Source organism: Salmo trutta, chromosome 27, assembly GCF_901001165.1.
Source record: "Salmo trutta chromosome 27, fSalTru1.1, whole genome shotgun sequence".
Classification (NCBI taxonomy): domain Eukaryota; kingdom Metazoa; phylum Chordata; class Actinopteri; order Salmoniformes; family Salmonidae; genus Salmo; species Salmo trutta.
Window position 1 is genome coordinate 16,590,101 of NC_042983.1, and position 27,577 is coordinate 16,617,677.

The following is a 27,577-nucleotide window of genomic DNA, read 5'->3' on the forward strand; positions in this document are numbered from 1 at the left end:
CAAGTTTATATTTTTGTTCAGTATAGATACTTGTGTTATATTGGATGTTGCATTAAAAATCCCATCCCAATAGCCTTTTAGTTTCGGGCACAACCAGAACATACACTTATTGTATAAAACATCAGGAACACGTTCATACTGTAATATTGAGTTGCAGGGATGCTGGCCCATGTTGACTCCAATGCATCCCACAGTTCTGTCAAGTTGACTGTCAAGTTGATCAAGTTGACTGTCAAGTTGACTGTCATCACTTTAACGTGTGTAGCAACATGCCTGGTACATATAGAAGGGACTTTAAAAAAAAGGTGTTTACATTTTTTTTTTTTAAATCGATCATAGCCATTAGTTGAAATTTCGATTCCTAAATCCTGTTCCAAAGTTGATCTCCATGATTGTAGCATGGACTGCCAACAATGAATTATTTTGAATACACAGCTGATAGACACCCTTTTGCATTTGTGTTGGTTTTGAAGATATCCTCCAATATAGTGTGAAATGGTAGGCCTACCTGTGGACATCATTTGTCATTTTTTTGGGACCAATCTCGGGCTTTTAAGTAACGTTATTTAAAGAAATGTGCATTTGGAATATTGAACGTAGAGGAGAGCATATGACAGCTCCTAACGACGTGGCCATACAGGATTTTGATTCTAAGATTGCCCATGTTACAGGTGTGACGAATGCCCTTAATTACTTCGCATGCTTTTCCTTTTTGTTTTGTATTTTAAAATGAGAAATGTAAGAAATGGGCGGGGTTTACGACTTTGTGGCTGTGGTAACTAGTGACAACCAGTTCCTCCTTCGCACCAGTTTTCATCCTTCCGCTGTTTCCAGTGTAATGTGAAAGGGACGCCTAGTGTTTATCTCGCTCTCTCTGGTCTAGACCCTCCTCCGCACTCATCAGCGGTAGGTGTATATATGGGGAGAGCAGGATAGTGTTATTCGTTTCCGCGGTCCCTTGTTTATCCGGCTGCACACCGCAATCTGCAGCGGAGCTGAGGATGAGCGACCAGGGAAAGGGTTCGGCATCCACTCCTGCAGGGGCCCTAGCGCCGGGGTCGGATACGTACAAAGGCTGGCTTTTTAAATGGACTAACTATTTGAAAGGGTATCAACGCCGATGGTTCGTCCTCAGCAATGGCCTTCTGTCATATTACAGGTAAACATGCTGACACTAGTAGCTGAGCTAATTACAGTATCAGCATGTCTAATAATATTACAATATATTTGTATAAGCCATAATTACAGGCTAACTACATGGTCTGGTATTGCAACTGCAAGTGTTAAACAAACACCAATGATGATGACCGCTACAGTACAGAGACAGTTGTGCCAACTTCTTGACATCAATTTAAGACGAACCCCATCATGTAACTTGTGTTGAAACTGTTCAGTGGGCACCACTATTCTCACAGATAGCTAGCGAGGTAATACATTACATTATGCCAAGCCCTTTAAACTTAACTAAGCAATGAAATCACTCTTAAAAAACATGTTATGTGTTATTTAGAATGTTCAAATCATGTACCTACTGTACAGAATGACAGAGTGCAAGTGGCTCAGCTGGCATGAGCTAGCTGTCACTGAAGCTAGCTAGAAATGGTTAGCTCTAACCAGGTTTTGCATATAATGCTACACAGTAAAATCGTAAGCGTTAATTCAACTCCTATGGAGTCAAATTTAATGGTCCCACACCCATTTTGTGTTAATACTATTCTGGTCATATGGTGTTGATATTTTTAAAAGTTAAAACAACACTAAATGGAGTAAATATTTAACTCTCAGAGAGTTGGTTGAATTTAACTCCAATTGCCATTTTACTATTTTCAGTGTTGTTTTTAACCAACTCTCTTGCCATTTTACACTTTTCTGTGTTGTTTTGAATGAACAAGCAACTCCAGCAGAGTACATTCCTCTTTCATTTTACTTCCTTTGTGTTATAAGGGTACAAAGCCTTATTTGAGTATTATGTGTCACATTATGGAGTTTTGCAATGTGATATCCAATCTCTTTTGGAATCCAACTAACAGCAAGATATCCAGCACTTTTACATCGCCCACAACTTGTATTTAGAATGCCTGTCATAGGGTGCATTCGTAAATTGCCTCCAGTGTGTCATTGTGCTCAGGGTCGTTTGTAAATTCAGAGTGTTGTCAGATTGTCTGTTCATTAATTCACAGCATTTTCGCTCTCGGCGCGGTCAGAGCGCACACTGGACGCTCTGGCCGAAGGGTAGAGTTGATCTGAACATTCTGTCACTATCAATGGCAGTCAAGCACCCAAGCTAACTGGCTAAAGTTGGATAGCTTGCTAGCTACACACAGACACAAATGAGAGAACAGCTCACTCTGACTATTTAACTTGCCCTAGCAGAACTGGTTAGGCTGCTTTCATGTTATCTAGAGCGTTAGTGACTAACTGTGCTGCTGGCAACAATTGAATTACTTAAAAAAAAAAAGACTTACCGCGCAACACACGTTGAATTTTATCATTCTTAAATTCATCAGTTATTCGGCGGTCTGGCACATTCAGACCAGATTGCTCTGAAATCGGAGTAGATAGCCAGAGTGAATTTACGTACGCACCAATAGTCGGGAAGAAAATCGAGTATATGGAGACTACCTACACCATGTCAACTGGAAGAACTATCTCACTAACGGTTGCTAGAAAAATGTATATTTATTATCTTTGTGTAGCATGACATAAAACGATCAATGTACAAGTGAAAACACAGATATTGAAACAAACAATTTTTAAATCAACCTGCAACAGAGCATGCTGGGAAATATAACCTCCCACATCTGTGGATAACTCCATAGATTGAACTCCCTGTCTCTGGTTACTCTAAATGGAGTTAAAAGTACTCCATCCCCATCAACTCCAGCTATCAACACTAACTCCAGGGAGCATATCACTCTCTTGAGGGTTAAGCTAAATCCCAGTAGAGTCAATTAAACCCACATTTGGAACTCATCTGGAACTCAGTCTAATATGAATAAATGATCATGTATTCAGTTTAATGTTGGGCTAGCAAAATAATGACATAATTATTTGGTCAGCTAGCTTGCTACTGTTAGCACAAATATAATTGGTTAGCGAGCTAGCTAGCTCACTAACTAGTCTCCCCGTCACCACAGTTCTCTGCCACCCAAATGATTTTGTTAGCTACATATAACACCCAAATGATTGCATTTAGAATTGAAAAGAAATGCACTCCTCTGTATGTTGTCCCTGGGAGCAAACAAACGTTGACCTGTAGAATGTAAGCGTCCTCTCTCCACACAGTAAACAGCTGCCACCTGTGTGCTGCTTATACTAATAACAACTGTGTGCTGCTTATACTAATAACACCTGTGGCTCAGGTGCTTCCTGAATCGGAATCAAGTTTCCTCTGGGGGCTGGGCAGCCTTCTGAACAGGAGGACAGAGGGTAACAATGGAGGAGGAGGGTGGGGGAGTTACATGTAACAACTGTTGTTCACCCAACCCAATTTTACTGTGCTTAATTATTTGGTTCATAACAGAAAGTGGGTATATTCCTCTGAGGTCCTCCAAATGAGGTCCATCCAGAAACATCAGGGTTTAAAAATGTGACATCATTTTGTCTGCTGTAGAAAGAGAGTGTAATTGGCTCCTAAAACCAGCGTAGGTTTTTGTTTTAAGCCACTCAGTTTATGGGGTTCATGCTAGCAGGGTTTTGTAAAGGGCAGAGACAGCTCATGTGCTGTATATATATATATATATATATATATATATATATATATACACAAATCTGTCACTTCAACCTACAATTACTTAAAGTCTCAAATGTTTGTTTTGACCTCACTGGAGGAAACAAGTACCTCTCCCATCAGGCCAAAATGTAGGCTAACTACCAGTGGTAGGCCTAGTGTCTGATGGAGTCAGAGGTGATGGGGCCAGGTGGACACCAAACACATCTTATACCATTCTATAACATGCATATGACCACACCTTCACACACAAAGAGCCCTGTTGTCCTTTTGCCAGTGAGTGAGGGGTTAGTGGAAACAGACAAGGGAGCCAAAGTCCTACTCCTGTTTGTGCTGATGGTGAAAGGAAAGAACTCTGTCCCCTCAGTCTTCCCTCTATTAATAGTCATTATGTTGGAAGGTGACTGCTGTCTGATGTAACGGTAGCCTGTCGACATCTGAGCACAGAGGCAGTGGAGCGCACAGGTTCCCACAAAAGAAAGCCCGAGTAATGCCCCCCCTCATCTCCTCTCTGCCAGGCAGAGCTCTCTGTGTGTCTGGCTGGAGGCTTTGTTTGTGCCTGCCTGCATGTGTAGAAGCTGTCTGTCTGCCTGTCTGAATTTTAAAGGGGTTCTAAATTAAAGCAGTAGCCCCTAACATGCCAATTATCTGTCTTCTCCATATCTGGAGGTTCTTACCGTACCTTTGATGTCTCCCACTCTGATGCACCACCATGATTTGCAAAACATCATTGGCTCAGCAGCACTGAGGTGGAGGCATTGCATGCATCACTATGTCTAGGCTCACTCCCACTCCCTTCATCCCATCCCCCCCTTTCTCATTATTCTAGAGTCAAAGAGGGGAAGCAATGTTCTGTGTCAGTGCTCCAGTAGGTTGCAGCTGTGCCACCCTGTTTTAGAGAGATGTGACAGACAGACATGCTCTATGTGGCTACGGTCGATTTGTACCATTGAAACATGCGGTGTTCCATTCATGGATACTTCATCTGCTCTGAGCAGGTGTTTGTGTTACGTTTTCATGGTATTACTGTGTCAGACCTGCATACTGGGTAGGGCCTATAAGTATGACTGTAGTATGACTACGCAGCATTGATTACATGCCAAGTTGTAGATGGACGCACGTTTAAGCCAGAATGACTCGCTTCGCAGGCGTCCACAGCATGCACTGTTCAGTTGTTGTAGCCTATGCAATCGATTTTGTTGCCCTTTTCAAAAGCAGGGATGACTAGTTATCCCTAAAGGGTGAGTCGATACCCACTTGACCGATGTAACTCGCTAATTTGACCCCAATGATGTTCAATGATCCCCGTTTCCCAGCCTAGTTGTGCCAAAGTCAGGGCTTGGTCGAAGAAAAGCTGGTAGTGGCTGTGAAAGGCCAGCAGTGGACTATAATCTCTGGTCTGCAGCGTTGCTGACACATGACACACTCAGCATTTTGAGCCAGTTAAAATGTAATGGGGGTTTATAGATGCAACGTTTCACTTGCTCCATTGACTCGTCTTTGGTCTGACACGGCATCTCTGCTCAGGCTACAGCCTCTCTTTTCCTCCACGTCAGCCTTCCTCCCCCATCTATCTCCTGCTGTTCTACTCACCAGGCAGGTAGTGTAAATCACTGAGGTAAACAAGCACCATTATCTCACGGCGATGTGTGACATGGCCTCTTCCCTCCTCTTCTCCACCTATTTCATTTTTCATTTCTTAATTGACTTTTCCTCCCGGGTTTAACACGCTCGTCACAGCTTACTCACCTCGGAGAGGAAATCCGACTGAGTGATTTAGTAAAGATTACAAGACGTTAGTCTGGAGCCCTGCTATCACTGCCTTCCTCAGACAGAGGCAGGTTCTGGGCTAGAGATGATGGAGAGGGGGAAAGGAGGGAACCTGTGATCTAAACACATTAATGGGCTCAGCACCAGGTCACTGTGTGTGTGTGTGTTTGTGTGTGTGACTGAAAAAGCACAATATAAAACACTTGGAGGTATTTAATATCCTCAGCTTCATTCTTTCAGCAGGTCATGTCATACTGTACGTGCCTTGGTTTGCTTGTCTCATGGTTTCATTAGGCCTACTCTCCTTCCTTTGGCACCACATGTCCCTTAGTGTTTTCCTCCTATCTCTACTTGTATCATGTGCTGTGTGCCCTTCTAACCATACTGTATATTTCTCACTATCTTTACTGTGTGTCTGTGTCTATCTCTAAAATATATCTCCTGTGTGTCTGTCTCTGTATAATATATCTCCAGTGTGTCTGTCTCTGTATAATATATCTCCTGTGTGTCTGTCTCTGTATAATATATCTCCAGTGTGTCTGTCTCTGTATAATATATCTCCTGTGTGTCTGTCTCTGTATAATATATCTCCTGTGTGTCTGTCTCTATATAATATGTATCCTGTGTGTCTGCTAATGCCTGTGGCAGCCAGTCTCTCGAGTGTGTTGAGACGCTGTTTTGTTTCATTACACGCCCCAGATCGGTGGATCTGTGTTTTGTCAGGATGTGTGGTGCTCAGGGGAATGACAGGTAAAATCCCCTTAATGCTTAACCAGCAAAGCACTATACAACACAACATGCAGCACCTGCTGGCCCTCGCACTCCCTCTCTATCTCTCACTCTCTCTTCCCGCTCTCTTTACTGTACCTCCCTCTCTTTGATTCCTCTCTGTCTCTCCTCTCTCTGTGGAATTCCATGGTAACGGAATAGCAACTGCACTCCAAAAACATTGATTTCAAAGTTTAACAATGCCTACTTTTAACAAATTATGCTGAACATTTTTCAAAAACACATTTACTGGAAATACTGTACAGATGCAAAGTTTGGTAACAGAATTTCAGTAAAATCTCCCTCAGTTTTTTATATGTCCACATTTCCAAAAACTGTTAAATATCAGCTTTGACACGACACATTGACTTGAAACAAATCTATTTTGTTTATTGAACTACAGTAAGTGAAGTGGATTTACAACTGGTAACGGAATTGCGATGACGGAATTTCGTCATCGTTCCCTTAGAAAATAAATGCATAATTCTGGATATGAATGTCATTCTCTTCACAGTGATGTATCCTGAATAGGTACACAATGGTATAAATATGCAATATCCTCCTTTGCATGTTTGGGTATTATTCTACACACTGTTTATGATTTTAATGAGCTTTGCCCCAATCCAAATTTGGTTGGTCCAGGCCGGATCAAATCTGAACCAATCATAGACGTCTATGTTTCATAAGTTTGGACATCAAAGTACAGTAGAGAACAACACAGTGCAGTGGAATACAGTAGAGAACAACACCGTACCGTACAGTACAGTAGAGTACAGTAGAGAACAACACCGTACAGTACAGTAGAGTACAGTAGAGAACAACACCTTACAGTACAGTAGAGAACAGTAGAGAACAACACCTTACAGTACAGTAGAGAACAACACCGTACCGTACAGTACAGTAGAGTACAGTAGAGAACAACACCGTACAGTACAGTAGAGTACAGTAGAGAACAACACCTTACAGTACAGTAGAGTACAGTAGAGAACAACACCTTACAGTACAGTAGAGAACAACACCGTACAGTACAGTAGAGTACAGTAGAGAACAACACCGTACAGTACAGTAGAGTAGAGAACAACACCGTACAGTACAGTAGAGTACAGTAGAGAACAACACCGTACAGTAGAGTACAGTAGAGAACAACACCGTACAGTACAGTAGAGTACAGTAGAGAACAACACCGTACAGTACAGTAGAGTACAGTAGAGAACAACACCTTACAGTACAGTATAGTACGGTAGAGAACAACACCGTACAGTAGAGTACAGTAGAGAACAACACTGTTCAGAACAACACCGTACAGTAGAGAACAACACCGTACAGTGGAGTACAGTAGAGAACAACACCGTACAGTACAGTATAGTACGGTAGAGAACAACACCGTACAGTACAGTAGAGTACAGTAGAGAACAACACCGTACAGTACAGTAGAGTACAGTAGAGAACAACACCTTACAGTACAGTATAGTACAGTAGAGAACAACACTGTTCAGTACAGTAGAGTACACTAGAGAACAACACCGTACAGTACAGTAGAGTACAGTAGAGAACAACACTGTTCAGTACAGTAGAGTACAGTAGAGAACATCGTACAGTAGAGAACAACACCGCACAGTACAGTAGAGTACAGTAGAGAACAACACCGTACAGTACAGTATAGTACGGTAGAGAACAACACCGTACAGTACAGTAGAGTACAGTAGAGAACAACACCGTACAGTACAGTAGAGTACAGTAGAGAACAACACCGTTCAGTACAGTAGAGTACAGTAGAGAACAACACTGTTCAGTACAGTAGAGTACAGTAGAGAACAACACCGTACAGTACAGTAGAGTACAGTAGAGAACACCGCACAGCACAGTAGAGAACAACACCGCACAGCACAGTAGAGAACAACACCGCACAGTACAGCAGAGAACAACACCGCACAGTACAGTGGAGTACAGTAGAGAACACCGCACAGCACAGTAGAGAACAACACCGCACAGCACAGTAGAGAACAACACCGCACAGTACAGTAGAGAACAACACCGCACAGTACAGTACAGTAGAGAACAACACCGTACAGTAGAGAACAACACCGCACAGTAGAGAACAACACCGCACAGTACAGTAGAGTTCAGTACAGTACATTTGTGTACTCAACTCTAGTGTGCTCTGTTGTGTACTGTTCTGAACTCTACTGAACTATACTCACATTTTCTTTACTGAACTTTGCTCTATTGTACAGTACTGCAGGGGTCGCGTTAATGCAGACTTCTGCATTTTTCACATAAGAAATATCTTGTTACGTTTTGTAAACGCAGATCTAAAATGCTTCTTATTGTATTTTCTGCTTGGCATCAGACTAATTTTGTGCTTCAGTTGCGTTTCTCAAATCAGATGAGAATTCACAAACGGGCATTCATTCAGGATCCAGCGCTTTGACTAATGTCTAGCTACTTTTCCTCTGGTTCTTTTCTTGGTGTAGCCTACTTTTCTTCAGTAAAATGCATTAACTTCAAGCAAAACATTAGGAAATGTAGCTGGCTACATTTGTTGTTGTACTTTTACCCCTTTTTTGTGATATCCATTTGGTAGTTACAGTCTTGTTCCATCGCTTCAACTCCCATATGGAGTCAGGAGAGACGAAGGTCAAGAGCCGTGCGTCCTTCAAAACACGACCCTGCCAAGCCGCACTGCTTCTTGACACACTGCTCGATTAACCTGGAAGCCAGCCGCACCAATGTGTCGGAGGAAACACTGTCCAACTGGTGACCGGTGTCAGCTTGCAGGCGCCCGGCCCGTCACAAGGAGTCACTAGAGCGCAATAGGACAAGAAAACCGGGCCTGCCAACCCCTCACCTAACCTGGACGACGCTGGACCATTTGTGCTCCGCCTCATGGGTCTCCTGGTCATGGCCGGCTGTGACACAGCCTGGGATCGAACCCGGGTTTGTAGTGATGCCGCAAGCACTGCGATACAGTGCCTTAGACCTCTGCGCCACTCGGGAGGCGAGCTCAGTGACTTTCAATGTGGCACTGTTATAGGATGCCACCTTTCCAACAAGGCAGTTCGCCAGATGTCTGCCCTGCTAGAGCTGCCCTGGTCAACTGTAATTACTGTTATTGTGAAGTGGAAATATCTAGGAGCAACAGCAACTTAGCAGCGAAGTGATAGGTCACACAAGCTCACAGAACGGAGCCGCCGAGCGCTGAAGCGCGTAGTAACGTCAGCACAATAACTGTTCGTCGGGAGCTTCATGAAATGGTTTTCCATGGTCAAGCAGCCGCACAAGTCTAAGATCACCATGCGCAATGCCAAGCGTTGGCTGGAGTGGTGTAAATTTAGGAAATTTGGACTCTGGAGCAGTGGAAATGCGTTCCCTGGAGTGATGAATCACGCTTCACCATTTCACTAGTCCGACGGACGAATCTGGTTTTGGTGGATGCCAGGAGAACACTACCTGCCTGAATGCATAGCACCAACTGTAAAGTTTGGTGGAGGAGGAATAATGGTCTGGGGCTGTTTTTTTTTTTATAGTTCGGGCTAGGCCCATTAGTTCCAGTGAAGGAAATCTTAACACTACAGCATACAATGACATTCTAGGCAATTCTGTTCTTCAAACTTTGTGGCAACAGTTTGGGGAACCCTTTCCTGTTTTAGCCTAACATTGCCTCCATGCACAAAGCGAGGCCCATACAAAAATGGTTTGTCGAGATCGGTGTGGAAGAACTTGACTGGCCTGCACAGAGCCCTGACCTCAACCTAATTGAACACCTTCGGGATGAATTGGAACGCCAACTGCTAGCCAAGCCTAATCGCCAAACATCAGTGCCGGACCTCACTAATGTTCTTGTGGCTGAATGGAAGCAAGACCCCTGCAGCAATGTTCCAACATCAAGTGGAAAGCCTTCCCAGAAGAGTGGAGGCTGTTATAGCAGCAAAGGGGGGACCAACTACATATTAATGCCCATGGAATGAGATGTTCGATGAGCATGTGTCCACATATGATGGCCATGCATCGAATTTGCAAAAAATACCTTGCTTTTTCATTGTAAGCTAATTTACTTGTGTGGCTGCCAGCCAAATAGCGAAATATGTGTTAGTTGTCAGGGCTTTTTATATCAATATTATTGTGTTTTGAATGATGTATTTCTAATAACTTTTAAGACTTTTTCTGGTATGTGTTTTCTAAGACCCCTTTTCCATCTGTTTGATCAGAAATCAAAGCACTTGCTTATTCCACATTTTTTTGGCTGGAAAATAGTTTTTTATATGCCTTAATTTAAAAAGAATATAGACTCTTAGCTTTCATTTGACACCAGATTTGACATGTTCCTATGGACTTCAAATGTTGGTGCTCATGGGTCCTTTTACATGGAAATGACCGTTCTCTCTCTTACTCTCTTACTCCCCCATCTCATTCTGTCCTTATCTCTCTCTCTCAGCTTCTGCTGTGCCTTGAATCTGTAATTCCTGGGCTGTTGCATGGCCTTGCCTCCCCACAGGGCAGAGAGATCAGCATGGATCTTGACTTGCTCATCAGCAGACTCACAGTGGTGTGACCCAGTTATAGCTGGAGCTCTGGGCTGCTGGTGCTCGCTGTAGGCTGGGCTGTTGACAAACACTTCTCTTCCCGTGGCTTTGCATGACTGTCCCTATCTGGCCTAAAATGGAGCCAGGGAAAAGTTTCCCCAAAGTACTTGTTTAGGATGAGCTTTACCTTTTAATCTCGGAACCCAGAACGAAATCCTGCGTGTACGCTGGCCGGCTACTCATGGCTGGGGTAAACATTCATGAGAGACTAGCTTTACGTAGGCCAAAGTTGAACCAGTTGGAGCAGTGATGCTAAACTGATCCTGAGGCAGAGCTTAGAGACAGTAACTCTAAACTTTCCTCAGAGCCCAAAAGTGAGTTTTCGGTCATTTCAGGACAGAAACCCTGAACATGACTGTGTTCAGTTAAGGCCTGCCAATGTCTCTGGTGTGTGTGTGTGTGTGTGTGTGTGTGTGTGTGTGTGTGTTGGTGCAATTGGCAGAATACTGCTGTGAGAGCTGGTTCTGGCAGTGAGGGCCAGGGGTCAATGAGGATGGATGTTGGGGACACATTTCGGCACACACACACACCACAGGACGGGGGCTGTATTAATCCCTCAGAAGCTGCTTGAGTTTAGCTGTTCTCACCGTTACAGGAGGTCAGTGATCTGACATATCACCAGGGAACTGCAACTGATACTAAGTAACTTATGTCAGGGACTTGGACAACGGTGTACAACCAGATAGCCTTCCGTGTGGAAATGTCTGTTGTTATGCTCTGAGTGTGTTCACATTCAAATGCGCCTTATTCGGTTGCTGAGGATAAAGGCTGTGAGCTGTCACTGATCTGCTGCTCTGCTCACCAGCTTGTCTGCCCTCAGTGAGGGGTTAGACGTACACCCTGGTCCTACCACACTACCTAATAAATACTAAGAAGACTGAATTGTCCCAAGACAACTATTTGTTTGATTAATCATATTACTCTTCTTCTGAGGATTTTAAAGATTTCATTCACCTCTGTCTGTTCTCTGATAGGCCAGCAGCTACAGTGAGCTCATACTAATGATGATTATTGTAAATGTGGAAAGGAATTGGTCCAAGCAAGGCAATTCTCTCTCCCTTTCTGTCGCTCTCTCTTTCTCACTGTCGTCTCTCTCCCTTTTTCTCTCTCTCTCTTACACCCTCTCTCTCTTTCTCTCTGTCCTTTGTCCTCAGTGTTATTCATTGTTTGGTTTTGTCCATTTGTGGGGGCTTGGAGTCACACAATGGCCTTGTTATCCAACATTCTGTGGCCCAATCAAAGTGCAACACTAGTTCCTCTGCCCAGGACACAGTCACTCCCTCAGCACAGCCACCAGAACATGTCGAGTGATTGACGATACTGTTCTCTAGTTTGTGTATGTTTGAACGTGTACACATACACTGTGCTGGCTGTATGTGGAAATATGTGCAGTGTGCACATGCTGGGGACAGAAAACACTGTTACACTGAAGGCTAAAATGGGCTAGAGACAGTAAGCCCAGGAAGGCTCTTGACTGTTTCATGCCTTTCAAAGCCACTATCTTTTAACTTCACATTGCATGTGTTCCTATTTCTTTCTTTATCCCTCCGCCTCCTCGCTGCCCTGCTTGATAGCCTCCTCCTGCCTGTACCTGTACCTGTACCTGTACCTGTACCTGTACCTGTACCTGAGCCTGAGCCTGGCCACATCGCCACATATCTAAATAATGAGGTGTTTTGTCATGACTGTTTATCAAGCCACAAGTATGAAGCGACTGAATACAGGAAGGACATTTGCACTTCAGTGTCTGGTCAGACATACAGTAGGCTAGTGGTAGATACAACGCATTGGGATTTGACTACTAATCAGCCTTTCTCTCTGTTTCTGTTTTTGTCCCCGTCTCTGTCCCTGTGTTTCCATATCTGTTTCTGTGATTTGTTCGGTGATTTGGTGTATCTGTGTCTCGTCTCTGTCTGTCCCTGTGTCTTTTCCTGGTCTCTGTCTGTCTCTGTGTCTTTGCCACATCTCTCTCTGTCTCTGTGTCTTGGCCCGTGTCTGTCTGTGTCTTGGCCCTGTCTCTCTCTCTCTGTCTGTCACTGTGTCTTGGCCCTGTCTCTCTCTCTCTGTCTGTCACTGTGTCTTGGCCCCGTCTCTCTGTCTGTCACTGTGTCTTGGCCCCGTCTCTCTCTCTGTCTGTCACTGTGTCTTGGCCCCGTCTCTCTCTCTGTCTGTCACTGTGTCTTGGCCCCGTCTCTCTCTCTCTCTGTCACTGTGTCTTGGCCCTGTCTCTCTCTCTCTGTGTCTTGGCCCTGTCTCTCTCTCTGTCTATCTGCGTCTTGGCCCCGTCTCTCTCTCTGTCTGTCTATCTGCGTCTTGGCCCCGTCTCTCTCTCTGTCTGTCACTGTGTCTTGGCCCCGTCTCTCTCTCTCTCTCTGTCTGTCACTGTGTCTTGGCCCCGTCTCTCTCTCTGTCTGTCACTGTGTCTTGTCTCTCTCTCTGTCTGTCACTGTGTCTTGGCCCCGTCTCTCTCTCTCTCTCTGTCTGTCACTGTGTCTTGGCCCCGTCTCTCTCTCTGTCTGTCACTGTGTCTTGTCTCTGTCTCTGTCTGTCTCTGTGTCTTGGCCCCGTCTCGCTCTCTGTCTGTCTCTGTCTTGTCCCCGTCTCTCTCTGTCTGTCTGGGTGTCCCCCTGCAGGACTCAGGCAGAGATGGCCCATACATGTCGTGGCACTATCAACCTGGCCACAGCCCATATCGACACGGAGGACGCCTGTAACATTGTCCTGAGCAGCGGCGGCCGCACCTACCACCTGAAGGCCAGCACTGAGGTGGAGCGCCAGAGATGGGTCACAGCGCTGGAGCTGGCCAAGGCTAAAGCCATCCGCATGATGAACGACCAGTCTGGTAAGAAGACGTGTTGTTTAATCATTTTATGCTGATTTAATATAAAGGGACTTCCCGCTGTGAGTCCTGTATTTGTATTTAATTATTTAGACCATCATTGTAAAAGAGAGTTTACTTCCAATTTGTTTAACTAGGCAAGTCAGTTAAGAACAAATTCTTATTTACAATGACAGCCTACCCCGGCCAAACCCTCCCCTAACAACGCTGGGCCCATTGTGCGCCGCCCTATGGGACTCTCGATCACGGCCGGTTGTGATACAGCCCGGGATCGAACCAGGGTCTGTAGTGACACCTCTAGCACTGTAATGCAGCGCCTTAGACCGCTTCGCCACTCGGGAGTCCTATCAGGCTAAATAAAGGTGGCGTAGATAGATTACTTTGCAAAGTAATGGGAGAATGAGGTTATAATTGTTTAGAGGGAGGGTTTATGTATTGTGTGTCTTGTTGACAGGTATGTTAGTTTAGTTGAACAAATGCGCAGTGGGTAAAAGGTATGTCACTCACTTTATGGTCCAGCATGTTCAGAATGTCACTCTGTCCGGACAGACAGGCTATGCTCTGGTCTCCAGTGTCCAGTGGTATTTGTGCCGGACGTTTTGGTCAACAATCTTACTAGAAAACTCTTTGGGGTCTCCATTGTGGCCACATGGGGGCAGTGTGGTCCTCTCTCTCAATAAGGAGGTTAGAACGTGGAAGACAGACTACTACTGTATGCTGCTACCGTTACCGTGAGAACCAGCCGCTCATTCAGTCTCTTGACAACAGAACTCTCTCCTTTCCAAAAGGACTCATTCTTGTTGCTTGTGATTGGTGTCTGTGGTCAAAAGGCTGTGGGAAAAGCCTGGGAGGGCCTTTCTTCTTCACGTTTAACCATGACTGGCAGTAGCCCAACCCCTCCCTGCTCTAGTCTAGTCTACTAACTACAGTACACAGTGTCCCTAGAAAGACAGGCTATATATTCCCCTGACCTCCATTTTAAAGTCAGCTCTCTAATTTTAGAGTGATCGCGTGAAACGGGGAGGGAGGGAGAGAGAGAGAGAGAGAGAATGTGAATACAACTTATCACTTATCACTCACAATTAGTCAGGCACAGTTTTGAAAACGTTTTAACTGTGTGTTTTGAGTAGCCAGCCCTGAGTGTTTGTGTAGCCAGCCCTGAGTGTTTGTGTAGCCAGCCCTGAGTGTTTGTGTAGCCAGCCCTGAGTGTTTGTGTAGCCAGCCCTGAGTGTTTGTGTAACCAGCCCTGAGTGTTTGTGTAGCCAGCCCTGAGTGTTTGTGTAGCCAGCCCTGAGTGTTTGTGTAGCCAGCCCTGAGTGTTTGTGTAGCCAGCCCTGAGTGTTTGTCTCTGAGTGTGTCTAGTGCATAGTGTGGGTGTTAGGTCCCCTCAATCTCAGGTGTGGTAATGGAGCCCTGCCTGTCTGTCTGTCTGTCTGTCTGTCTGTCTGTCTGTCTGTCTGTCTGTCTGTCTGTCTGTCTGTCTGTCTGTCTCTGTCTGTCTGTCTGTCTCTGTCTGTCTCTGTCTGTCTCTGTCTGTCTCTGTCTGTCTCTGTCTGTCTCTGTCTGTCGGTGAGTACTAGACACCAACACAGCGCTCCCCTGTAGACTCATTAACCAGGCAGGAGAGGAGAGCCAGTGAAACTCGGTGCGCGCGTGACACACACACACTTAGAAAAAAGGGATCCAAAAGGGTTCTTCGGCTGTCCCTAGGAGAATCCTTTTTGGCTCCAGGTAGAACCCTTTTGGGCTCCATGTAGAACCATCTGTAGAAAGGGTTTTACATGGAAACCTACAGGGTTCTACCTGCAACCAAAAAGGGTTATTCAGAGGATTCTCCTATGGGAACAGCCAGAGAACCCTTTAAGGTTCTAGATGGCACCTTTTTTTCTTAGAGTGCACAAACATACACATATAGATAGAGACCCACACACAGATATAAAATCAGTGGTCAATTTATTAGGTACACCCATTTAGTACTGGGTCGGACCCCTCTTTGCCTCCAGAACAGCCTGAACTCTTCGGGGCATAGAAACGTTGGTATCAAGGGACCTAACGTGTGCCAGGAAGACATTCCTCATGCCATTACACCACCACCACCAGCCTGTACCGTTGACACCAGGCAGGATGGGGACATGGACTCATGCTGCTTACGCCAAATCCTGACTCTGCCATCAGCATGACTCAACAGGAACCTGGGATTCATCGGGCCAGGCGACGTTTGTCTACTCCTCAATATTGTCCAGTGTTGGTGATTGTGTGCCCACTGGAGCAGCTTCTTTTTTTTTTAGCTGATAGGGGTGGAAACCGGTTTGGTCGTCTGCTGCAATAGCCCATCCGTGACCAGGACCGACGAGTTTTGCGTTCTGAGATGCCGTTCTGCACACCACTGTTGTACTGCGCCACTATTTATCTGTTTGTGGCCCGCATGTTAGCTTGCACGATTCTTGCCATTCTCCTTCGACCTCTCATCAACGAGCTGTTTTCGCCCACAGGGCTGCCACTGACCGGATGGTTTTTGTTTGTAGCACCATTCTCGGTAAACCCTAGACACTGTTCAAGTTCAGTCAGGAAGGCTGATCTGATTGGCGTGTCACTTATAAGTCATCTAGTAAACACATATAATTTACATCTCTTCCTATCTCACTCATCAGCATAGCATTTATATAGTAGTGTTTATAATAATAACTCATCAGCATAGTATTTATAAAGTAGTGTTTATAATAACTCATTAGCATAGTATTTATAAAGTAGTGTTTATAATAATAACTCATTAGCATAGTATTTATAAAGTAGTGTTTATAATAACTCATTAGCATAGTATTTATAAAGTAGTGTTTATAATAATAACTCATCAGCATAGTATTTATAAAGTAGTGTTTATAATAACTCGTCAGCATAGTATATTTATATAGTAGTGTTTATAATAATAACTCGTCAGCATAGTATATTTATAAAGTAGTGTTTATAATAATAATTAACTCACCAGCATAGCATTTATATCGTAGTGTTTATAATAATAACTCATCAGCATAGTATTTATATAGTAGTGTTTATAATAATAACTCATCAGCATAGTATTTATATAGTAGTGTTTATAATAACTCATCAGCATAGTATCTATAAAGTAGTGTTTATAATAACTCATCAGCATAGTATTTATATAGTAGTGTTTATAATAATAACTCATCAGCATAGTATTTATATAGTAGTGTTTATAATAACTCATCAGCATAGTATCTATAAAGTAGTGTTTATAATAACTCATCAGCATAGTATTTATAAAGTAGTGTTTATAATAATAACTCATCAGCATAGTATTTATAAAGTAGTGTTTATAATAACTCATCAGCATAGTATCTATAAAGTAGTGTTTATAATAATAATAATAACTCATCAGCATAGCATTTATATCGTAGTGTTTATAATAATAACTCATCAGCATAGCATTTATATAGTAGTGTTTATAATAATAACTCTTCAGCATAGTATTTATATAGTAGTGTTTATAATAATAACTCATCAGCATAGCATTTATATCGTAGTGTTTATAATAATAACTCATCAGCATAGTATTTATATAGTAGTGTTTATAATAATAACTCTTCAGCATAACATTTATATCGTAGTGTTTATAATAATAACTCTTCAGCATAGTATTTATATAGTAGTGTTTATAATAATAACTCATCAGCATAGTATTTATATAGTAGTGTTTATAATAATAACTCATCAGCATAGTATTTATATAGTAGTGTTTATAATAACTCATCAGCATAGTATCTATAAAGTAGTGTTTATAATAACTCATCAGCATAGTATTTATAAAGTAGTGTTTATAATAATAACTCATCAGCATAGTATTTATAAAGTAGTGTTTATAATAACTCATCAGCATAGTATCTATAAAGTAGTGTTTATAATAATAATAATAACTCATCAGCATAGCATTTATATCGTAGTGTTTATAATAATAACTCATCAGCATAGCATTTATATAGTAGTGTTTATAATAATAACTCTTCAGCATAGTATTTATATAGTAGTGTTTATAATAATAACTCATCAGCATAGCATTTATATCGTAGTGTTTATAATAATAACTCATCAGCATAGTATTTATATAGTAGTGTTTATAATAATAACTCTTCAGCATAACATTTGTATCGTAGTGTTTATAATAATAACTCTTCAGCATAGTATTTATATAGTAGTGTTTATAATAATAACTCATCAGCATAGCATTTATATGATAGTGTTTATAATAATAATAATAATAACTCATCAGCATAGTATTTATAAAGTAGTGTTTATAATAACTCATTAGCATAGCATTTATATAGTAGTGTTTATAATAATAACTCATCAGCATAGTATTTATAAAGTAGTGTTTATAATAACTCGTCAGCATAGTATATTTATATCGTAGTGTTTATAATAATAACTCATCAGCATAGTATTTATATAGTAGTGTTTATAATAATAACTCATCAGCATAGCATTTATATCGTAGTGTTTATAATAATAACTCATCAGCATAGTATTTATATAGTAGTGTTTATAATAATAACTCATCAGCATAGTATATTTATATCGTAGTGTTTATAATAATAACTCATCAGCATAGCATTTATATCGTAGTGTTTATAATAATAACTCTTCAGCATAACATTTATATCGTAGTGTTTATAATAATAACTCTTCAGCATAACATTTATATCGTAGTGTTTATAATAATAACTCTTCAGCATAACATTTATATCGTAGTGTTTATAATAATAACTCATCAGCATAGCCGGTATTTATAGGGTAATGTTTACGCATGGGCGGTATACCGTATACTGGGGTATTTTGAAATAGCCCCGGGATAGTTTTTCAATGCTGTTGAAACTATTTATTTGAAGATCATTTTTTTTTACATTTGGATATTTATAGCTACTTTTTAAGTAAATACCTGCAGTCAACTTGTGCAATACGTTAGGAGATAAAGAATATTGCCTTCTTCATTTCCCCTGTCACATAATGTTTCATTATGAAGATTACCTGTAGTCCCCAGTCACTTGGTGTTTGTTTTCAAGCACACAACGTTGAGAGACCTGAGCCTTGAAAGTCACTCACTGTTGTGCAGCACGCGCCAGGCAATCTAGTTACAGTTTGGAATTCACAACTAAATGTTTGCCAGCTAGATATCTTATAACTATTAACTGTTTAAAATGTGCTAAATGCTCTGCAGTAGTGCATTGGTTCGCTAATTTAGTAGCTAGTTAGCTATCTAGCTAAATGGTTAGCTTCTTCCAAAATCAAGTTTAGCTTGGTAAACGCAGAGAATCCCCTCCTGGATCAAGAGCCTTGCTCTCTAATATCGTTGTGTATGCAGCAAACTGAGTAGCATTTTTTTAGTTACTTGTATAACTTTATTAGCTGGGATATCTATCATGCAAATACTTTAGGTCAGAGACTGTGTCAAATGTTCGCAATGCACTCATTAGCATTTAGTTAGCGTTCTCTATGGGATTTTACATGTACTTGTTAGCATGACTATCCTTCAGATTACAAAGGCTCAGTGGGGTTTGAAAATAGACCCCCTTGTATTCAGTGCCGGTATTACTGAATATCCTGGTATGGCACAAGGTCGGTTTGACAATCTGGATACCGCCCAAGCCTAGTAGTGTATAGTGTTACCTCATTAGCAGAGCAGGTATCCATGGTAGTGGTTTTAATGTTACCTCATCAGCATAGCAGGTATTTATATGGAAGTGTCATAATGTTACCTCATCAGCATAGCATCAAGTCTCTCCTCCTCTTGTACTATTAACAAGCATGCGGAATGTCAATCACCTATTAACTTCAGCCTATGAGCATTGCACACTAAGGCAATTCCACCACGCTTGTTGATTAACCTATAGGCTCACTCGTGCAATAAACACTTCCCTTTCTTTCAACCAATGGGCATGAATCTAGGAGAGTATTTATATGTCAACTCAAACCTTGTGTCTCCCACTTGCTGTTTTGTAGCAACAGTCTTCCAACGACCTTCCACCTCCCCACCAACTGAAAGCCCGTCATTGGATCCTCGTTCTCCCAGCGGGAGGGTTCTGATGCCAGCTTCCTAGCATAGGGCAACCTGTCATCAGCATCTGGTTCTGAGGAGCATTCCTGGGAGACGAGGCCTACCCCAAACTATTCAATAATATTCCAGATTATATTCTGTCTCTGTTGTCATTCAGTTAAGCCTGTCGCACTGCTTTGCTTTATCTCGGCCAGGTCACAGTTGTAAATGAGAACTTGTTCTCAACTGGCCTACCTGGTTAAATAAAGGTGAAATACATTTTAAAAGGTACTTGATTGAAATATAGAGACACAGAGACAATGGAGTTGGCTAGATTTATGTTGATCCACTCTACCCTGGATAGATTGATACATAGGGAGGCGAGATGGGGGTGTGGATCAGTTTGTGTTGAACTTTTAGAATGTCCTTGAGACAGCCTTTCCTTTTAGAAGAACAGTGTGCTAGACAGTTAGCCAGATGCCCACTCAGACTCAGGAAATTCATAGTGAACCAGTACTGAGGAGAGGGCCAGGATCAGTAGGTGAAGGGAGCCCTTCATAGCACTAAATTGGATATTGTAGCTTGTGTTGAGTATGGTAGATGTTTATCTCCTCAGGGGGACTATGCAGTAGAGCTGGGACGATAAACTGGAAATTATCGATAACGACCATTTATCGATAATAACGATAAGTAGCCTCAAGGAGGAATGTAAGCTTTAAAATGTAAAAAAACCTCCTAATATGGGCTATTACTAATGGAACAATAATACCCCCCCTTACCTTTAAATGAGCCATGAACACAACCAGTCATGTTTTCATCTGAGTGTCAAACAAATCACTTAAAAAAACGAAGTTACCTTTGCACGTTCATTAAAAATAATTCCAGCACCCGAACAGTGCACTTTGCACCCGCCAACTTTCCTTCAATTTGCAAGTGACTGAAACAAGCCCACCAGAGGAAGCATCTGAGCGAGCAAAACACTCCTCTGTCTTACATGCCATACTCTTTTTGGCCAGACAGCATCAGATCCAGGTCAACCTACAGGAGCACCTGTGTTTTTAAAATATTCTTTCTCTTTCTTTCTCACCTCAATGCTGCAGCTTAATTTCAATTGTCACGTTTCCAATCATATCACAAGAAAGTGGAGTATGGGGAGGCCTTAAGCAGAGACATTATATAAAAACATATTACGAGTATAAAAAATGTATTTTATGCCCAACTCACGAGTCCACTTGACGATCTGAGGCCTAAGGCAGTTGCCTCTTCTGCATAATGGTAAGTCCACTACTGGTGGTAATACTTATATAACAAAGTAACTGGTTTGTGTAAGCGTGCAACGTGTGTGTGTTTGTGTAAGCGTGCAACGTGTGTGTGTTTATGTAAGCGTGCAACGTGTGTGTGTTTGTGTAAGCGTGCAACGTGTGTGTGTTTGTGTAAGCGTGCAACATGTGTGTGTTTGTGTAAGCGTGCAGTGTGTGTGCGTGTTTGGATAGTTCTCTTCCCAGCTCCCATACGCCTCACTGCCTCTAGAAGGATGAGTTAACACAAAGACCTGAGGGCCAGAGAGAAACACACAACCATGAAAGAGTAAATGTACTAATTCAGTGTGTGGGAATGAGTAACCGTGTGTGCTTTAGAGAGATAGTTGTTTATCAACGGTAAATTCAAGACGTGGCAGGTGAAAGTATTATGTCATTAGGTGCTCTAAGAACGTTATGTTGTGTGTTTGAATATACAAGGCAGGTATGTTTTCTTCCTTCACACACCACCTCTCTCTATCTCCCAGTGCTGCTGTTTGTCACCTCCTCTCTATCTCCTGCCAATCTCCTGAGAGGGAAGGAGCTAATGCTTAAACACACCACACAAACACACACAAAACACACCACAACACACACACACCACCACACACACACACACACCACACACACGCCTACCTCCAATACTGTGTGTGGATCCATATACCATTGAGCTATGATCATGGACAGACTCACAGGACCACAGTAGCTCCTAACTGAAGTCAATTTAACTGAAGTCAATTCCTCTTTTCCACTTGATTAATCTGTAATTAGTGACAGAGCTGCTGCTCTTTCTTCATTAACAGAGTCATGTTTGCCGTGGGTGAACAGCACTAATCCTCTAGAGGTACAACTGGCTGTTACAGCTAATAAATCTCTGTGTTATGTAAGCAGCCAGCAGGGGACAGTGTTTCTCCTCATACAGCCCAACTCAATGCATTTCTCACTTGGTTTGTAACCAATATGAATTCAATGAGAAATACAGTAAAGAAAATGTGTAGTAAAAAAATTAAAACCAGGTTAAATAAAACATCTAGGAGAAATTGGGCAGTACAGCAGTGGGCAGTGAATCATGGTAAATGGAATATTGCTATATTATAAACTGGGTGGTTTCGAGCCCTGAATCCTGATTGGCTGACAGCCGTGGTATATCAGACATTATAAACTGGGTGGTTCCAGCCCTGAATGCTGATTGGCTGACAGCCGTGGTATATCACGGTATGACAAAACATTTTTATTTGTACTGCTCTAATTACGTTGGTAACCAGTTTATAATAGCAATAAGGCACCTCTGGTGTTTGTGGTATATGGCCAATATACCACGGCTAAGGGCTGTGTCCAGGGAATCTGCATTGCGTCGTGAATAAGAACAGCCCTTAGCCGTGGTATATTGGCCATATACCACACCCCCTCAGGCCTTATTGATTAAATACATGGTATAATACTGTGTTAAATGGAAATTCCGAGCAGAGCTGTGACATCAGAGCAGCTCCTGGCCAGGTGCCTTCCTTCCTGTGTCTTTCCATGCAGCTCCTTTAGTCCTCTCCTCACTGCTGGATTAGAGTTGCTGTATTAGACTAATGGAGGAGCTGCCGGGAGAAGACAATCGATTGGCCTGGTTTAGGTGGAGAGGAACAGGAACAGTCAGGTGGCAGACACACAGAGGAGGCTCTCCCTCCATGGATGCCTCCCAAATGGCACCCTGTTCCCATATAGGTCTCTGGTAAGAAATAGTATACTATATTGCAAATAGGGTGCCATTTGGATCGCACCCTCTCCCTCCATGTGTGCTCTGTCCAGCTCAATGTGGGAACAGAGTTATGTGCCTCTCAGTGGATCACAGTGAAGTCCATGGCCATGCATTGATCTGACTGGCTAAACAGAGATGCTCGATACACTATGTCGATACACTATGTCGATACACTATGTCGATCAATACTGGACACAAATCTTCTGTATGTGAATAGGCTGTGGTGCTGCTGCTGTTGTGTGTGATATGTTTTTGCAGTTGGTGATGTGTGTGAGCATTTGTTTTTTGCAGTTGCCGGTGTGTGTGCGTGTGTGTGAGGAATGTAAGCTGGTGGAGTTAGTGAGTGATTGATGGCTGTATTGAAGCTGGTGGCTGAACTCAGCTTTATGGGATGACTCTGTCCCTACCTCCCATGGCTATCACTGTCCACACCGCTGTTTATCTACACCCCTTGTCTGTTAGAACGGTCCCATGAGATGGGAAGCATCCATCCACGCCACCCCACTTCACATAGTCCCACCATCTCTATGCTTCCTCCCTCCCTCCCTCGCACCACAGTACAGTAGGCTACATCCTTCCCTCTTTCTCCCTTCTTGCTTTCATCTCGTCTCCCCCCACCCCACCCACTGAGGAGGCTGGGTGGGTGGGTAGAAGTGTATGGTAATTCTCTGTCCATGGTCCTGAAACTTAGAGGTATCGAAGGGATCAGTATTGGGATTGATTAGGAAAGGCTGTTGGAACATGCCTCACTGGTTCCCTCTGCTTTACCCCTCCCTCTCTCTCTTCACTCCCACCCCGGTCTCCTCTCCCCGACCGTCTCCCTGCTTTCTTTCCCCACATTCGCTCTTTCACTCTCGCTTGCTCGCTCCCTCCCTCTCTGTTTCTCTTGTTTGCGCTTTCTCTCTCTCTCTCCCACTCTCGTTCTTTCTCAGTAAGTGGTTTACTGGGAATCTCACTCCGAGGGGCTCAGTCCTGAATGGAATCACCTTCTTATGCCTTTTCCAACTCATGCTCCGTACATCTTCCCAATTATCCCTTTCCTAAAGAATTCCTTTCTCCCACATGGACTGGACTGGACAGAGAAAAAGGCAAGAGCAGGAATTCAAGCACATTTAAACCTGTGAGTAAGTATAGCTTTCTCTCCGTTCAACTCATGCTCAGAGGGATAAAGGCTTGAGGAATAGTTGGGGTTAGTTGTTCATTTGTGTGAGAGTGCTGAGTACTGCTGCTATTCAACTGTCTCAACATGCACAGGCTTCATTCACATACTAAAAACGGATGAACCTGAGTTCTGCTGCCAGATGTTTTTGTTAAGATGTTGAAATGCCAGAAAGACTAGTTGCTGTACCTGCGCCAAAACCTCAGTAGTCTTCCTTACAGCAGCAGACATGGGGAACAATACGTTTGGAATGTCGTATCACAGTATCGAAATGCAATACATAGAATCGTGAGATCGCAAAACATATTGAATCGGCACATAAGTATTGTGATAATAACATATTGTGAGGTCCCTGGTAATTCCCAGCCCTAGTACCAGCTAGCATGTTTGTCTCCTTGGAAGCTGTGGGAACGTACGTTGTTCGTATCCCATTGGTTCTGGGAACAAAGCCATACGTTTCCTGACCCGTAAAACAGATTTTTTTTTTACATTCTGAGAACAGAACTGAACATTTTTGCCTGTATGGGAACGTACATTTTTAGGTTGCAGGAAGATTGTGAGAACGTTTTACTATAGTTCCCTGAAAGTTTTATTAACATTCTGAAAACATGTTTCAATAAGACATCTAATATCACTGCTAGCTTAGTTTAACTGTTTTGAACTCCAAGCACAGACAGATAGGACACTTGCTTTGGCATTAATCATGCAAACACATTGTAGCACAGCGTCAGTGAGGTTCAAACCTATGATCTTCTGTTCTCTTTCCATGGAATTAGTCCACTGTCCACTGCGGAATTAGTCCACTGCGCTGTTCATTTTAGTCCATTTAAACAGACCCCATTTCAAAGGAAACAAGCACTCATTAAGATCAGGTTGGCCAATTAGTGGGAACGGAAAACACACCTGAACACACTTAACAAGAGGATAGAGAGTTTTGTTGACGCTGAGAAGGGAATGTTTATGTATTTAAATAACATTCTTAGAACGTTCTTCGAACGTTAATAATCTTTTCTTGTGGTTCTTATGGGAAGTTTTCTTAATGATCTGAGAACATGACTATAAATAGAACCACGAGGAAACCTGCAGAAAATGTTATGCTGAAGTACTGAAATTCCCCCAGAAGAATGTTGTTTCATAACGTTCTCTGAACATTCTGAGAACATGAATTTAAATAGAACCATGAGGAAACCTGTAGGAAATGTTATGCTGAAGTGTTAAAATTCCCACCTAAGAAACATATGGTTCTCAGAACGTTATGTGCTATCTGGGTATCCTGCACCATTCCCAGAATGTTGTGGGAAGGTTGTATGCAAAATAACCATAGGACAACCATGCTCTCATCAAGCTCTAAGAAACATATGGTTCTCAGAACGTTATGTGCTAGCTTGTGTGTGTGTGTGTATGTAAATGAGAGAAGAACAATTAATATACATTTGATCAATATCTGTGTTTGTTTGTTGTGTGTATTGTGCTCCATTTTGTAGCTCAGTGCTTTATTTCAGTGTGTGTGTATCAGTATGATTATGTTGTGTCTAATCCGTTTAGTTTTAGGTTTGTAGGCTTGGGCAGAGACACACACACAGGCATGCGTGTGGATCCATGCTTGGAGACGTGGGTGTTTTGTATGCTGGAATAGTGGCCTCCCTGTTTTAACTGATCTCTTGGGACAACTGCATGCCTCGCCACCACACCTCACCCCCGCTCTTTCTCTTCGTCTTTTCCTGTTCTCAGTTGTCTCTGTGCTGTAGGGAGGGTGTCTGTCTGTGAGTTTGAAGCTGTGCTGTCACATACTGAGTCTGACCTTTCTGAACCAACACATTCCCCAGATGAAAGCACAGAACTCCCGGACCCACTGCACTGACATGCCAGCCTCTCTCTCTCTCTCCTCCCTCTCTATCACCTCCTCCCTGACCTCTCTCTCTCTCTCTCCTCTCTCTCTCTCTCTCTCTCTCTCTCTCCTCCCTCTCTATCACCTCCTCCCTGACCTCTCTCTCTCTCTCTCTCCTCCCTCTCTATCACCTCCTCCCTGACCTCTCTCTCTCTCTCTCCTCCCTCTCTATCACCTCCTCCCTGACCTCTCTCTCTCTCTCCTCCCTCTCTATCACCTCCTCCCTGACCTTTCTCTCTCTCTCCTCCCTCTCTATCACCTCCTCCCTGACCTTTCTCTCTCTCTCCTCTCTCTCTATCACCTCCTCCCTGACCTCTCTCTCCTCCCTCTCTATCACCTCCTCCCTGACCTCTCTCTCCTCCCTCTCTATCACCTCCTCCCTGACCTCTCTCTCTCTCTCCTCCCTCTCTATCACCTCCTCCCTGACCTCTCTCTCTCTCTCTCCTCCCTCTCTATCACCTCCTCCCTGACCTCTCTCTCTCTCTCTCTCTCTCCTCCCTCTCTATCACCTCCTCCCTGACCTCTCTCTCTCTCTCCTCCCTCTCTATCACCTCCTCCCTGACCCCTCTCTCTCTCTCTTTCCTCCCTCTCTATCACCTCCTCCCTGACCCCTCTCTCTCTCTCTCTCCTCCCTCTCTATCACCTCCTCCCTGACCTCTCTCTCTCTCTCTCTCTCTCCTCCCTCTCTATCACCTCCTCCCTGACCTCTCTCTCTATCCTCCCTCTCTATCACCTCCTCCCTGACCTCTCTCTCTCCATCACCTCCTCCCTGACCTCTCTCTCTATCCTCCCTCTCTATCACCTCCTCCCTGACCTCTCTCTCTCCATCACCTCCTCCCTGACCTCTCTCTCCATTTTTCTCTCTCCTCCATCGCTTCCTTATTTCTCTCCTAACCCCTACATCCAACCCTCCCCTCTGTCCAGTCTATCGACACTTCCATCTTTCTCTCACCCTCTGCTCTTTCTCCCACTTGCATTCTTTCAAATACAGTACTTCTCTTTCCCTCTCTTGCTCAATATCTCTGTTTTCACCCCTCTCTCTCTCTCTCTCTCTCTCTCTCTCTCTCTCTCTCTCTCTCTCTCTCTCTCTCTCTCTCTCTCTCTCTCTCTCTCCTTCCTATCCCATTCAGAGGTGACACAGGGCAGACCGTGTCCCAGATATTTAGCACCAGTGGTTTGAATGGTCTTTAAATATGGGGGAAAGAGCTGCCTGGACTGGACAATGATGGCATTCCAGTCCCTCCCATATCACGTAGGCACAGGGCTGGAGCAATACTCATAAATACAAGAGCCACTGTACGGCTCTCTCTGTTCCTGTTCCATTTTACACGGATGTGCATTAGAGAGAGGGGGGGGGCGGCAGGCAGGCAAGCAATGTTATCTAAGCATTGTGCGTTCTGTGCTGTGTATCAGTCTTACTGAATAAGACAACCACAACCAGTCTATGGTTTAATGGCTTTGGTAACTATGTTAATCACTGCACAAACTGCCAGGGAACAATGTGTGTACTTTGTTTAGGCACAGTAACGTTACAGCATTCAGTACACTGATGATATTGTGTGGGGCTTTTCTGTACTGGGATTAGTGTCTTCTGTATGGATTGAGGGTGTCCAATGAGGATCTGTATGCTGCTGCATGAAAGACAAATCCATTGGGATGCAGAATGAGGGTTTTGTGACCCAGCCAAAACACACACACACACACACACACACACATATACTTATTCACCTTGGAGAAGAGGATTCTCAG

The 27,577-nt window shown here is 43.2% G+C and overlaps 1 protein-coding gene across 2 annotated transcripts in view; it reads left to right on the forward strand.

The window, feature by feature from the left end:
• Nucleotides 1-840: 840 nt before the first annotated feature.
• Nucleotides 841-27,577, forward strand: part of LOC115164447 (oxysterol-binding protein 2) — a 74,799-nt gene continuing 48,062 nt past the window's right edge. The window contains exons 1-2 of one of the 2 annotated variants that reach the window (XM_029716926.1): nt 841-1,159; nt 13,485-13,693. In XM_029716926.1, the coding sequence (XP_029572786.1) occupies nt 1,002-1,159; nt 13,485-13,693 (367 nt within the window). In that variant the 5' untranslated portion in view covers nt 841-1,001. The remainder of the gene's footprint in view (nt 1,160-13,484; nt 13,694-27,577) is intronic. The other variant, XM_029716928.1, reaches the window with a different exon arrangement.